At 38.7% G+C, this 12,777-nt stretch overlaps 1 protein-coding gene across 1 annotated transcript; it reads right to left on the reverse strand.

Moving 5' to 3' along the window:
• Nucleotides 1-2,296: 2,296 nt before the first annotated feature.
• Nucleotides 2,297-9,535, reverse strand: erlec1 (endoplasmic reticulum lectin 1). The gene is made up of 14 exons (XM_061689944.1): nt 9,193-9,535; nt 9,004-9,108; nt 8,076-8,156; nt 7,890-7,967; nt 7,738-7,801; nt 7,211-7,257; nt 6,911-7,134; nt 6,693-6,834; nt 4,475-4,621; nt 4,336-4,395; nt 4,025-4,149; nt 3,867-3,944; nt 3,705-3,780; nt 2,297-2,821 (listed from the first exon to the last, which is right to left on the reverse strand). Exons 1-14 carry the CDS (start codon nt 9,331-9,333, stop codon nt 2,750-2,752), a joined length of 1,440 nt encoding a protein of 479 aa, XP_061545928.1. The 5' UTR covers nt 9,334-9,535; the 3' UTR covers nt 2,297-2,749.
• Between the last annotated feature and the right edge of the window lie 3,242 nt (nt 9,536-12,777).

The following is a 12,777-nucleotide window of genomic DNA, read 5'->3' on the forward strand; positions in this document are numbered from 1 at the left end:
TGGTGATGAATTTTCATCCCTCACGAGGGAAAATATAATGTTTTTTGTATCTTTATAGGCACTCGCTTTTTCTCCTTCACACTCTAGGCTGCCGCTTCCGCAAGTAGTGGCTGCTCATCTCGTCGGAACCCCTTAGCTCCGAAAGCCGTACGGCGTCGGCTCCGTAGTAGAGGGGAGCTGTGACTCTTTTACTTGAGATAGGATCGCTCCTCCAAAATGGGCAAATTTCAGTCAGACAAAAGCTAGGGTGTGTAAATGTACTGTAATTCTTGATCCTTGGACTATTTTGACCAAAGGATTTTCACAGATATGTTTTGAAGACAACTAGAAATTAAATTGCAGGGGGAAGAAAAATGCATAATATGTCTCCTTTAATATTGTACTGCCAATGGGTTTTATTAAACACAATGTATACCACCGGGCATCCTCTAGTTGTTAAATTACTGAATATGTTACGTAAAATTTATTCAACAAAGAAAAAATGTTCTGGGAACTAAACTGTCTTGAATAAGCCTAAGTAACTTTTTGGCTTTTTTCATTCATGCTTTGAACCCCATCCCGCAGAACAGGGAACCATTGAGCTAACTGAAGGCAATTTAGTAATTGGCTGTAATGTATGAACTATGACTATAAGTGTAAATGATTGTTTGGGTCTATGTCAGCCCTGTGATTGACAGGTGATCTGTCCATAGACTTCACTCGCCAACATGACCCTGCATATGATGAGTGGAATAGAAAATGGATGGAAAAAGACAATTATAATCTGAAGGTATTTCACTGTTCATGACTTTTTGAGTCTTTACTGATGGTCCTATGAGTCGACCTGCTGTATTGCACATCCATGTGCTATTACAACCTAAGACTGCAGCCTTAAATTGCCCATGCAGCCCTTCGAAGGAGTATTGCTCTTCATCACGTTTGTAACCTCATGCACTTTTTAACCTATTAAATGTTTGGCAAGTGCAGTGCGTCTTTGCTCCTTTGGTTGGAAATAATGTAATTAAATTATTGTAAGGTTTGGACCTTTTGTAGTTATTTTGATTTGATTATACAGTACTTTCACTATACGTATTTGTGTTACGGAAGATGAGCGTTGAACTTCAAATCGAAAAAATATGGGTGTTAGAGGTGATTTTATGTGCTTTCACGCCTTAAATTTAAGAACTCGTTTCTTCTAGTATTGACGCTGGAAACAGCACCCTCTGGTGGTTTTGAATGTTACCGCATCAACGCTGGCATATCAAGTACATTACGTTTAAGGAATGTTATTTCCATCCATCCATCCATCCATCCATCCATTTTCTGAGCCGCTTATCCTCACAAGGGTCGCGGGAGCGCTGGAGCCTATCCCAGCTATCATCGGGCAGGAGGCGGGGCACAACCTGAACTGGTTGCCAGCCAATCGCAGGGCACATATAAACAAACAACCATTCGCACTCACATTCACACCTACGGGCAATTTTAAGTCTTCAATCAACCTACCATGCATGTTTTTGGGATGTGGGAGGAAACCGGAGTGCCCGGAGAAAACCCACGCAGGCACAGGGAGAGCATGCAAACTCCACACAGGCGGGGTCGGGATTTGAACCCCGGTCCTCAGAACTGTGAGGCAGACGCTCTAATCAGTCGTTCCCCGTGCCAGATGCTATGTTTTATATATATATATATATATATATATATATATATATACACACACACATACACATACACACACAACTTTTATCTATCAACTTTTTTTTTTTTTTTTTTTTACAAATATGCTTCATTTCAGATCAAGGATTAATTCAATATATGTACATGAAAAGGCCAAAATTATTATTATATAACCTCTCTGTATTACAGTGCAGTTTTACACCACTAAAAATAGCTATATATATATATACGTAGCATGATAACCTCTGTAGATTTTTACAGGACCTTACCCCCCACCAAGGAGATAATGGGTACCGTCCGAGAACGGTCCATTGCATTTAGGAAGAACAAAAAATACAATTGATCAACATTAAAATAGAAATAAAATCATCTACAGTGTATTGTTTATAGTGCATGACCTAAACTATATCTTGAAATTATCTTTTTTTTTGTAGTGCCAGAAGTTGAAATATACCAAGCTTTACCTTGATTTGATCCAGATAGCAGATTACAGACGCATTTAGCTACAAGTTAATATGGGGAATGCAAACACGCTAAGACACTCCTGTGCACTGGTTTTGTCCCTGTGATAAGACCGCGATCAAGAACCTTGTGTTGTGTGTCTTTTAGAAATACCCCTTGAACACAATTCAAATACATCATAAAGTTACAAAGACATTTTAATCAAACTTACATTTGTCATTTCAAAACACCCACTGATGCATAAGTTACACTCACCCTTAATAAAATGAATAACGCACACCTTCTTTTAAAACTACAAGTGCATAGTATCTCTCTCTCACGCCATGAGCTTGTCCATGATAAAATAATTATTTTAAGCAGATATATGAAATATGGACAATAAATCCACATTCTCCTTGAGTGATTTATTTAAGCTACAGCCAAGCTGAGTGAGGCAGTCATGTGGTTTGATCTACAGCTCAGAACAGGATGCCTGGATCGTTTCTTCAGCTCCTCAGCATCCTTAAGTCCAGCCTCAAGATCACCACAGTTTGAACCTTTGTTGGTCTTAAGTGTCACATCACATCCATTTGTGTGTCCTTCTCTTTTAAATGTACTTATTGGGCTTCTCCTCATCACATGATCTTTGGGCCATTCAGCTGGAGTAGGACAGAAGTCCGTGTTCATCTGCTGAGTCAAGAATCCTGCATATGACTGAAGATTCAACCTGAGACAAAACATTTTAGATAATGTAGTTCTAGAAATAAATCACTGATTTCACAAACTCATCCTGATATGTATTCTTAAAATCACTTGAAAATCACTCCCAATTGAAGTTTACTGTAAAACTGAAAGAAAAAAGAAAATTAAACATCATACCTTTAAAAACAAAACGTTCAAACAAACCTAAAACTTCATCAAACAAAAGTCCGCTAGCTTAATGCTAAAGTAAAAGTAAAATGCGAAATGCTATGAACGGGCTAACTGAAATGAGCATAGATGTTACTCAACAATTGTACTTATTGAGAAAGTGCTTTACATAAGATCAAACAAAACACAAATAAAAAAATAACTTCTTTACTCGTTAAAATATACAAGAGACCCCTTCATATTGGCATGTGGCACACAAGAGGTCAAGAGTTTTATTCTTTCTTGTTGTGCAACGCTGTTCGTCGATGAGAGGGAAGAACAAGATTCAAACAGATGCTATTTTCACACACAAAGGGCAGCAACACATACAAACTGAGCATACCATATTCACAGGCATACATTCTCTCGGCTCTGTGGGAACAATGACTATTAATGGAGTCAGTAGGAGTCAGTTTCTGTGCCTTTTCGTCTTGCTCTTAATTGCGCTGCATTTCTCCTAATAGACCTCAGTGCTGCTCGGCATGTTGTGGAACAACATGGTACTACATTAAAGGCCCGTAACGCTAAAATCGGATGTACAGAAGTATTGCATTTTTTTTAACTAACACAGAAGAGTTTGTATGTGTGAAATGTTCGCAAGGTGAAAGTTCGTAAGTAGTATAAAAAAAAAATCAGTGACATAGCTGGGGAACACTGTACACACAAAAGCAATGAATTAACTGCTTAACGAGTATACTTACCCCAAGGACGTATTGGCAAGTCTGAGGCTCCAGCATATAGACAGTGACTGCATGGGGAGAGTCTGACTCTTTACATCTGATGGAGGAACAAGATGAGGGAGTCAGTAGGGAAACATGATTCTTCTTCTATCAACTCACATAACTATAACACTGTTCACACACTTTAATTTGACAATAACTTGGCGGGGATTTCCTGTCAGATCGCACAGGTCGCCATGGCCATAGAAATGGGAGACCAGCCTGTAGAGAGGCGTACAAAACGTAAGCATTGATGATAGTGCTTTGTTTTGATTCAGGATCAGTGTACAATGATAGCGTACTTGACTTTTTGCACTCCACTGTCTTTTAGCTGGTAATATCGAGCCACGTTCCTCTTGGACCACTCAATGTGTTCCTCGGCATTCCAGCTTCCAACCACCACAATGTTCTTCGCTTGCTCCTTATCCTGAAACACCAAAACAACACAAAATCAAGGCAAGTATTGGATGATGTGTAAAGTTGATTAAAATACGTGTCACATTTATAAGGGCTGATCTTTCAAGTGGGACCAGTTGCTTTCCGAAATCACTTCTTTGAGTAAATGTCCAAGGTAAGGGTTATTTTCCTTCCCCAACACTAGCCTCTGTCTCACCTCATGGTACTGATGGACATGTTTTCCATAACAGAATTCGTATTTCCACCATCCAACCCCCTGAAAAACACATCATCGAAACAGTTGACGTCTCAGTGTGGCAACTGACTCCCCTCCAGCGGTGCTGACGATGCCTCACCCCGTGTAAACAGTAGGAGCCGCTAAGGAACTCCTTGACAAGCTGCTCGTCTGTCAGGCGGGATATGTGAGTGGTGCCCCCAGCCCCCTGCCCGCCCACGGATTTTTGTGAGGAAGTGAAGGCCTCCTCTCTTGTTGGTGAATCCGCCTGCAACCATCACACAAAGCTGTCAATGAAAGTCATTCCATTCACTGTCAGGTATGTAGGTCTTTACTTTTACTCTGATACATTTCCCTTAACCATGTTTGTTACTCGTTATTGTAAAATAAAATCATGAGATATTGTTTATTTGCGAATTGCCTGAATCACAGAGAACAAAGCGGAAGAATAGTCCTGCCTGTCCATAGATAAAGTCATGTCAATAATAATAATAATAATAATAAAAAAAAGAAAATCAGATTTTTCTAGAACATCAAATAAACTCAATTTTTTTAGATTAAAAAAAAAAAGCACATTGAGTTAGGTTAATTTATATAAATCCAGTGAAGTAAAAATGTCACTTTTCTTTGAGTTGTCGTGAGCTTGTTTACGCATATGGCTAAAGTGTGCTAGCTAACTTTGCTCATTAGCTAACATAAATATTAACTACTGTACACCACTGAAGTAAAAAAAACAACAACATTAAAAACATAAAAACCATAAAGGCTCACATTTTCAATATACTTTTACTAACAATACATAAGTACACTTACTATCAGAAAATTACTTTTAATACTTAAGCACAGCAAAAGTCAGATACTTTTAAGATTTACCGTAATTTCTCGTGTATAATCTGCAGCCATGTATAATATGGACCCCCAAAACTGAACTCAAAATTCTGGAAAACCCATCGACCGTAATTTATCGTGTATAATGTGCACCCATGTATCATGCGCACCACCAAAGTTGACCTAAAAATTCTAGAAAACCCATCTACCTATGTATAATGCATTTTTAAAAAGCATGACTTTGCTTCTACCCATATGATCAAAAAGAAGTATTTTTTCCAAAAAATATTCTGAAGTTAAGCACTTTATTTGAACATGTAATACTTTTTTAATTTACTTGCTCTTATTTTGAAATTAACAGCCTTACTTTTATTGAGTAAATGAGAAAACACACAGTTGTGCTCATATGTTTGATTACCCAGGCAGAATTTGTAAGATGGGTACAATTCTTTAAAGAAAACATGAAGGGCTAGGCGAAACCCATTTGATTTGATTTCAATGGGATGTCAAGCATTTCAGAAAAGCATGATCATTAAACAAAACATAACTAAGGTGGCACGGTGGGCGACAGTATATGCAGTCATACACCTGTCATATCGGAATGAAAGTGTAGGCTACACCTTTTTCATAACATCTAAGTGGCGGCATATTAGAATGAAAGTGTGGCGGTGACATTGGAATGAGTGTTAAGCTTTTTCATAACCTCTAGATGGCGGCATACAGTTATAAAATGTGAAAGTCCCCCCCATTTTCCCGTATACCTATGTATAATGCGCACTATTGACTTTTGACAATTTTTTGGGGGAAAAATGCGCATTATACACGAGAAATTACAGTACCTATGACTAATGCATTTTTACAATGCATGATTTTGCTTCTAACCATATGATTAAAACATATATTATCTGTATTTTGTTAGTTTTTTTTCAAAGAATTATTCTGAAGTTAAGCACTTTATTTGAACACGTAATACTTTTTTAAATTTACTTCCTCTTATTTTGAAATTCACAGCCCTACTTTTATTTAGTAAATGAGAAAACACACAGTTGTGCTCATGTTTGATTACCCAGGCAGAATTTGTAAGATGGGTACAATTATTTAAAGAAAACATGAAGGGCCAGGTGAAACACATTTTATTTTAATGGGATTCAAATTAAACTGTCAAGCATTTCAGAAAAGCATTATCATTAAACAAAACATAACCATAAAGAAATGAATGATGGTTGTTGTTCAGTCATCAGTCATTTTCCTAATTTTTTCAATTTCACAAATTCTGCCATACAATTATGAGCACAACTGTACATATATGCAGTGATACGTACCCCAGTCATATAGGAATGAAACTGTAGACTCCATCCTTTTCCTTTTATATATATATATATATATATATATATTTGCATTATTCACAAGAAATTATGGTACTCAAATAATATTCTACAAGGTGACTTTTACTTCTACCAATGTTAAACAATTATCGCTTCGACTTTATACAAGACTAGTGAATCGCTGACCTCTCTGTGCTCAGCGGTGGTGCTGAAAGAAGGCTTGCGCTGCTCCTCTTGCTCCTTATCCAGCTGGGCGAGTCGCCAAGGCCGCAGCGGCGAACCAGCCAGTGCCTGGCAGAAGATGGCGTTAACTGGGGACGACTTGAACCTGTGCACAAGAGTGGGCGCGAGGTCACGTTTCATTTGCTGCACCCGATGCATAGAATAAACAGCAGTTTTTCCACCTGTATTTTGGGTGTGCACAAAGCAAGGGGGTCAGCACCACCACCTCATACTCGCAGGTAGTGACCTCAGCGATCGACAGGATCTCATGTTTGGCCTCTGGGTGACACACGTACAGCACGGACGTGGAGCGCGGCTCGTTCTGCTTCAGCACACAAGGTGTCCCGTTTCCCATCTCCAGTGAGTAATATGGCGTCAGCTGACCTTCTATGTTCTTAGACAGCACCTAGAAGATAATATGTACAATATGTGTCACATTTATAGCAGCAAATATGGTGGACTGCTCAAGTTGTAAAGCTTACTTCAGTTTCGGGTGCTGACTGAGTCCTTTTTGTCTCTTCAACATTAGCTGACAGAAGAAATACATTAGCATAATACAAAAAATTATACATTAATTAATCAGCAGTAACGCATGGGCATGCCCTTTTCAATGTTGAATGAAAATTCTCAAAACGATCATCAAACTTTGACACAATGATCTACCTAAAATAAATAGTGCAAGCAAAAAAGCAATTTAACCTTGCCAATTCATCAAGGAACCCTGCTTCCAATTGGGGCTTATTTGAGTGAATTCCCTAGTTGGAGTTTGACAAAGTACGAGCCCTGGAATTCTCCTGAAATGACTGGTTTAAACAAAATGGCCGGATTTCTTTTCAATTTTCGGCATGGGTCCAAGACACTTTTTGATGTTCACTCAATTCCGTATTGAAACTGGTGTTAAAAAAACAAAAAACAAACAAAAAAAACAACATAAAATACATTTTCAATTTCTATTTTTCAACATTACACCCATTTTCAAAGATTGCTGGAGGATGAAAAGAAAACATACCCATTTGTGTACTTTTTCTCTTCCTTGCTAAATTTCCCAAGAAGTACTCTTGGACACCTATTTTCTGTGGATACACACAGTATCGGTATTACTATGATCATACTCTCAAATCAGTGGTAGCTTTATATTCAGGTTCTTCTGAGAACACAAACCTGAGCAGTCTCCTTCTCTTCATGATACTGTCTTACATGTTTTCCGTGACATACTTCATAGGTCCAGTAAGATTCAATCTGCCAGCCAATGGAGAAAAAAAAACTCTTTTAGTTACACTCCAACTTAGTATGCACTCTGCTGGTATAATCAGACACAAGCAAAAGTGAGAAGATGACTGGACTTACTCTGTATGAGCAGCTGCTTCGTTTGAACAGAGGCTCCAGAAGTTCAGACGGACTTGGCCCGCTGTACTCCTTGTCATCGTCCTCAGGTCAGATAAGAAAAATGAGATTAATGAGGTAACAAGAGCTTAATATAGTAATGGTTCGTACCTGGCAACACTTACACTTACAACATACACTCGCCAGTCACACTACGTCATTACTGCAGTTTTAATTTGCATGAAATGAATCTGCAAAGCACTACCTCATGTGAGATGCTCGTCTTTGCTTACGTGGAAACTTGTTGATAAAAATCAGAAATACTGGGCAGATTGTTCTGATATTTTTAGAGGTCTCCGTGGGCATGCATAAATAGGGATGTACTCATAAATTTCAGTGACGATCGGCTGCAGTTTTGGGACAAGCGACGTAATGCACGTCATACAGTAATGTGGCATGACATGGCTGTGTCCTCTTTCCTCAAGGAGGCATTTCTATGGACGATTTTTATTTTATTTTTTAACAACGAGACCTCCAATGTTTCACTATCACTACTTTCATTCATTGTTGTATTAAAAACAAATCCACATTTTCCATAGAGGCAACAATTTCACCGCAGAATACCTAGAAGATCAATGAGGCAATGTCCACACTTTCTGCCACTACGTGTCAGACTGTGACAGGCTGACGTGTCCAAAATGTGGGCGGGCCAAAATCTGGCTGAAAATCAAATATTTCATCAGAAAACGGTCCAGAAACCCTACTGAGTCAATTTTGGGGGAGGGAATTCTTTCTGCAGTCATCCTTTTAAAGTGCATAACTATGGCTTAAGTACCTATGTTCTCATCATTAAGTTTTAAGTGGTAAGGAATATTCACACACACAGCTGCCGTTTTATGTTTCAGAGGACTTCGGCTTCAGACTGCTGTGTGCGATTAAATGCAACCATTACCTCTTCTCCAGATGTGAGCGAAGGCAGGAGGCATTTGTACTTCTCCTTCTCTAAAGTGGTCATGATGACGAAGTTGTCGTCCTTGTAAAGTGAGCCCGAAGTGGGCTGAAATACACATTGACCGCCAGGTAAAGCATCCTTTTAATGTTAACAACACCGCTTAAGAGCCGAGATCAAGTGAGGCAATACCAGTGTGAATTCAGGCCCGGGCCAGGTGATTTTAAACGGAATTTCATCAGTGAAGGAGGGCTGACCGTTCCCGTTTGCAGAGACGCCGCCGCAGAGCTCCAGGAACCCGCCGGCCATCACCAACACAAAGCCGGCCATCATCTCTCCCTGTCCGGCCGCTCCTCATGTACAGCAGCAGCGTGTTCCTCACACTAACGCCAACCTGCAAAAGGAATACTAAACTTGTCCGAAATGATCCGGGTTGATATCCGTTTGGGAATTACGTACTACTACTATTTTGATCATTCGTGACGTAAACACACTAGCAAAATACAGGAAGTGAGCTCTTTCCTTTGCACGTCCTTTTCCGGCTGCTTTCCCCCCCCTTCTATCTCTTGTTAAAATGACAGCAGTGACATCTAGTGGTAAAAAGGGGAACCCTTAACAAATCACACAGAATCAGATGACAACTGAAATAACCCCCCAATAATGTTAACCAGTGCAGCAAAAAATATGGTGGTTTACACAAATTTGATGATTGTTTCCTGCTTTAAAAAAATGTTGGCTGAGCCTTCTCCCCCTTTACATTACTGGCCATATCATTAGGCAAACAGGCACATTGTAAATGTATTGGTGAGCTGTATCAAAAATCCTCCTTTTAAAATATGATAATCCTCACATTTAATTGACACACGGTTATAGAGGTGTTACTCTAACAAAGTATATTATTGTTAGTAAGTTCGTGCAATGGTCTAGAACTGCACCGTGTCAGATTGAGGGGTGGTAATTACTTTACCTGATATAAATATGCCACTACTACTACACGACTACTACTGTACTATTACGACTACCACCAGTAATCATCCTCATCATGATCATCAGAATAATCAGAATCACAATGGTACTACTACTACTATATTTATCATAGTAAAATAATAGCACAAAGTAAAACAACAGACAAACAAAGATTCCCTTATATCTTCCCTTAGTGGATAGATTTATTTTATATGTGTTGACATGAAGTGTTGTGGCTTAATTTGTTGTTTCCGCAATTGTCGACTCATCCGTCCTATTCAGTAACGCTAAAATATGCTTTTATGTTGCTTTGTTTTATCCTTCCCTGCTGTCTGCTTCCAGGTCTGCATTGCAAATGAGAATCTGTTCTCCACTGCCTCCTGAATAACTAAAGGTTAAATGAATGAATGAATAAATAAATATCGCTCATTTGAACAGCTTTTCAATTTAAAACACGGACATAATATTTCTGCGACTGAGTTATCTTGTACACTGGAAATCTCTACAATAGAATTGTATGTTTGACCTGTTGGTGGAGCTGTTGATATGAGAAAATGAGCCTCCTATGAGTGGGACGTGATGATAAAACAGACTGTGATACAGAGAGAGAGGATTAGGAGGAGGGCATTGTGGACTGTAGGAGAGGATTCAAGCAAGACAAACGTCCCAAAAGATCATTCCACCTCTAACACACCCACGCTTCCCTCATCGCTCTGACTCACCTCTGTCCATAGTGTCGATATTACTTATTGATTGATGTCTGCATGCAACTTTCATGGATGAAATGACGGCTAGATACAACCAGATGAATCCTTCTTGTTTCCATGGTAACTATTGTATCATTAAAATAGGATATATAAGGGTCACTTCTGACAATTAAGGACTGATCTACAACCCCAATTACAATGAAGTTGGGACGTCTCTCATCCCCGACCTGGAGAGGCCATGCCACCCTTTTCCGACTGGCGCATTATGAAGCGTAAAATACGACAACGCAGACCCCGGACTGTTGAACAGCTGAAGCTGTACATCAAGCAAGAATGGGTAATAATTCCACCTACAAAGCTTCAGCAATTAGTGTCCTCAGTTCCCAAACGTTTATTGAATGTTGTTAAAAGAAAAGGTGATGTAACACAGTGGTAAACATAACCCTGTCACAGCTTTTTCGGAACGTGTTGCAGCCATAAAATTCTAAGTTAATGATTATTTGCTAAAAACAATAAAGTTGATCAGTTTGAACATTAAATATCTTGTCTTTGTAGTGTGTTCAATTAAATATAGGTTGAACATGATTTGCAAATCATTTTATTTCTGTTTAACACAACGTCCCAACTTAATTGGAATAGGGGTTGTACAAAGTCTGGTCTGTAAACTCCCGATTTTTTAGAGCTCCTTTTTGAACTGAAAATAGGCTTCTTTCTACCCATGTCATTATAGGTTTTGCATATAATTGAACAATTTTGCTGTTGTCAGCGCAATGCTTCTAACTTTGAGAAAGGTCCCTTTGTGTTCCAGCACGGCTGGACTCCAGTACACAAAGCAAAACCAAGGAGGGCATGTTTGGATTAAACTGATGTGGAAGAGTCCTTAAGCCCATCAAACAACTTTGGGATGAACTACATACCGTATAGGAACTATTTTTCTGCATAAATCATATCAGATTGGAAGTGTGCCATCTGTGTCTTCCTCTGTGATGCCATACAGCCCAAAGCATGAACTCCGCACTCTAAAATGAGCATTTCAATTCCTTCCACTTTGCTATCCATGGGGCAGCCTTCTTTGGATTGATGCCTTTCATACTTACCTCACTCTATGCATAATTGATAAAACTGTCATTTCTCCAAGTGTATTAACTTAATTCTGAGAGGAGATGAGAAAAATGTATCTTGACACTTGATGGTCCCCAGTAAGATTAAGGGATCTTCCCGAACCATCACCCAAAAATACACAAGACTGTGACAGATGTCAGAGAGATCAATATTTTCACTTTCTGCACGGTTTGTTAATGGCATTTGGTATTGATTCATGTGCTGCCTTTCTTTGTATTCTGATGTTTCCCTTGTCAAATATGACAATATTTAAATGCCATATCGATCATTCTTGACGGATCTGTCGTGGTAGACTTCAGAAGGTAGAAAAGCTCAATATAAAGGAAGGCAATTTCCGATTTTTATATCACACTACTATATGGCTACAGCCTATATGGGAATAATCTAAAATAAATACAACTCAGTATCTTTTACAGCATTGGCCTATAAAATAGAGGTTGATGCATACAACCAACAGCCACAACATTATGACCACTTTCACAATAATATTAATATTAGTACTGTAGATATAACTCAAGAGGGAGCTCTATCAAATGTTCTGGCTTTATACGGACAATAATGTTCAGTTTTGAGTGGCACTGTAAGACAGTTTTTCAATGTGTTTTTTATTGTGCTTGCAGAACAGTACATAATGAGAGCTGCTCCTAATATTTTGCTTAGCTTATTTTGTTACATGAGAGAACCAAACTGCAAACTTCAACCACAAACATGGGCTTATTATTAAATCTCAAATATTAGTTTGAAACGCATTTCTGTAACAAAACGTTCAGTATTATGTTAGTTCTGTATATGTTTATACAAATGACCCTAAGTTTACTGCATATTCACATTACTCTCATAAAGACCCTCAGAAAACACCTCCAACTGAATATCTACAACATTCTTTAGTTAAATTGTAGACCGTTTACTCAATGTTTACTCACTACTTTGATTTTCTGGATTTTTTTCCCTCCTCATTTTGTCTCTCATAGGTGAGGTATAC

This window comes from Phycodurus eques, chromosome 11 (assembly GCF_024500275.1).
Source record: "Phycodurus eques isolate BA_2022a chromosome 11, UOR_Pequ_1.1, whole genome shotgun sequence".
Lineage (NCBI taxonomy): Eukaryota > Metazoa > Chordata > Actinopteri > Syngnathiformes > Syngnathidae > Phycodurus > Phycodurus eques.

Coding starts and splice junctions, on each gene's coding strand:
- erlec1 (XM_061689944.1), bottom strand. CDS start 9,333: ATGATGGCCGGCTTTGTGTTGGTGATGGCCGGCGGGTTCCTGGAGCTC. Junction 4,622..6,692: donor CCACCGCTGAGCACAGAGAG/GTCAGCGATTCA, acceptor TGATGGTTGCAG/GCGGATTCACCAACAAGAGA. Junction 3,781..3,866: donor CAAGTTATTGTCAAATTAAA/GTGTGTGAACAG, acceptor TTCCTCCATCAG/ATGTAAAGAGTCAGACTCTC.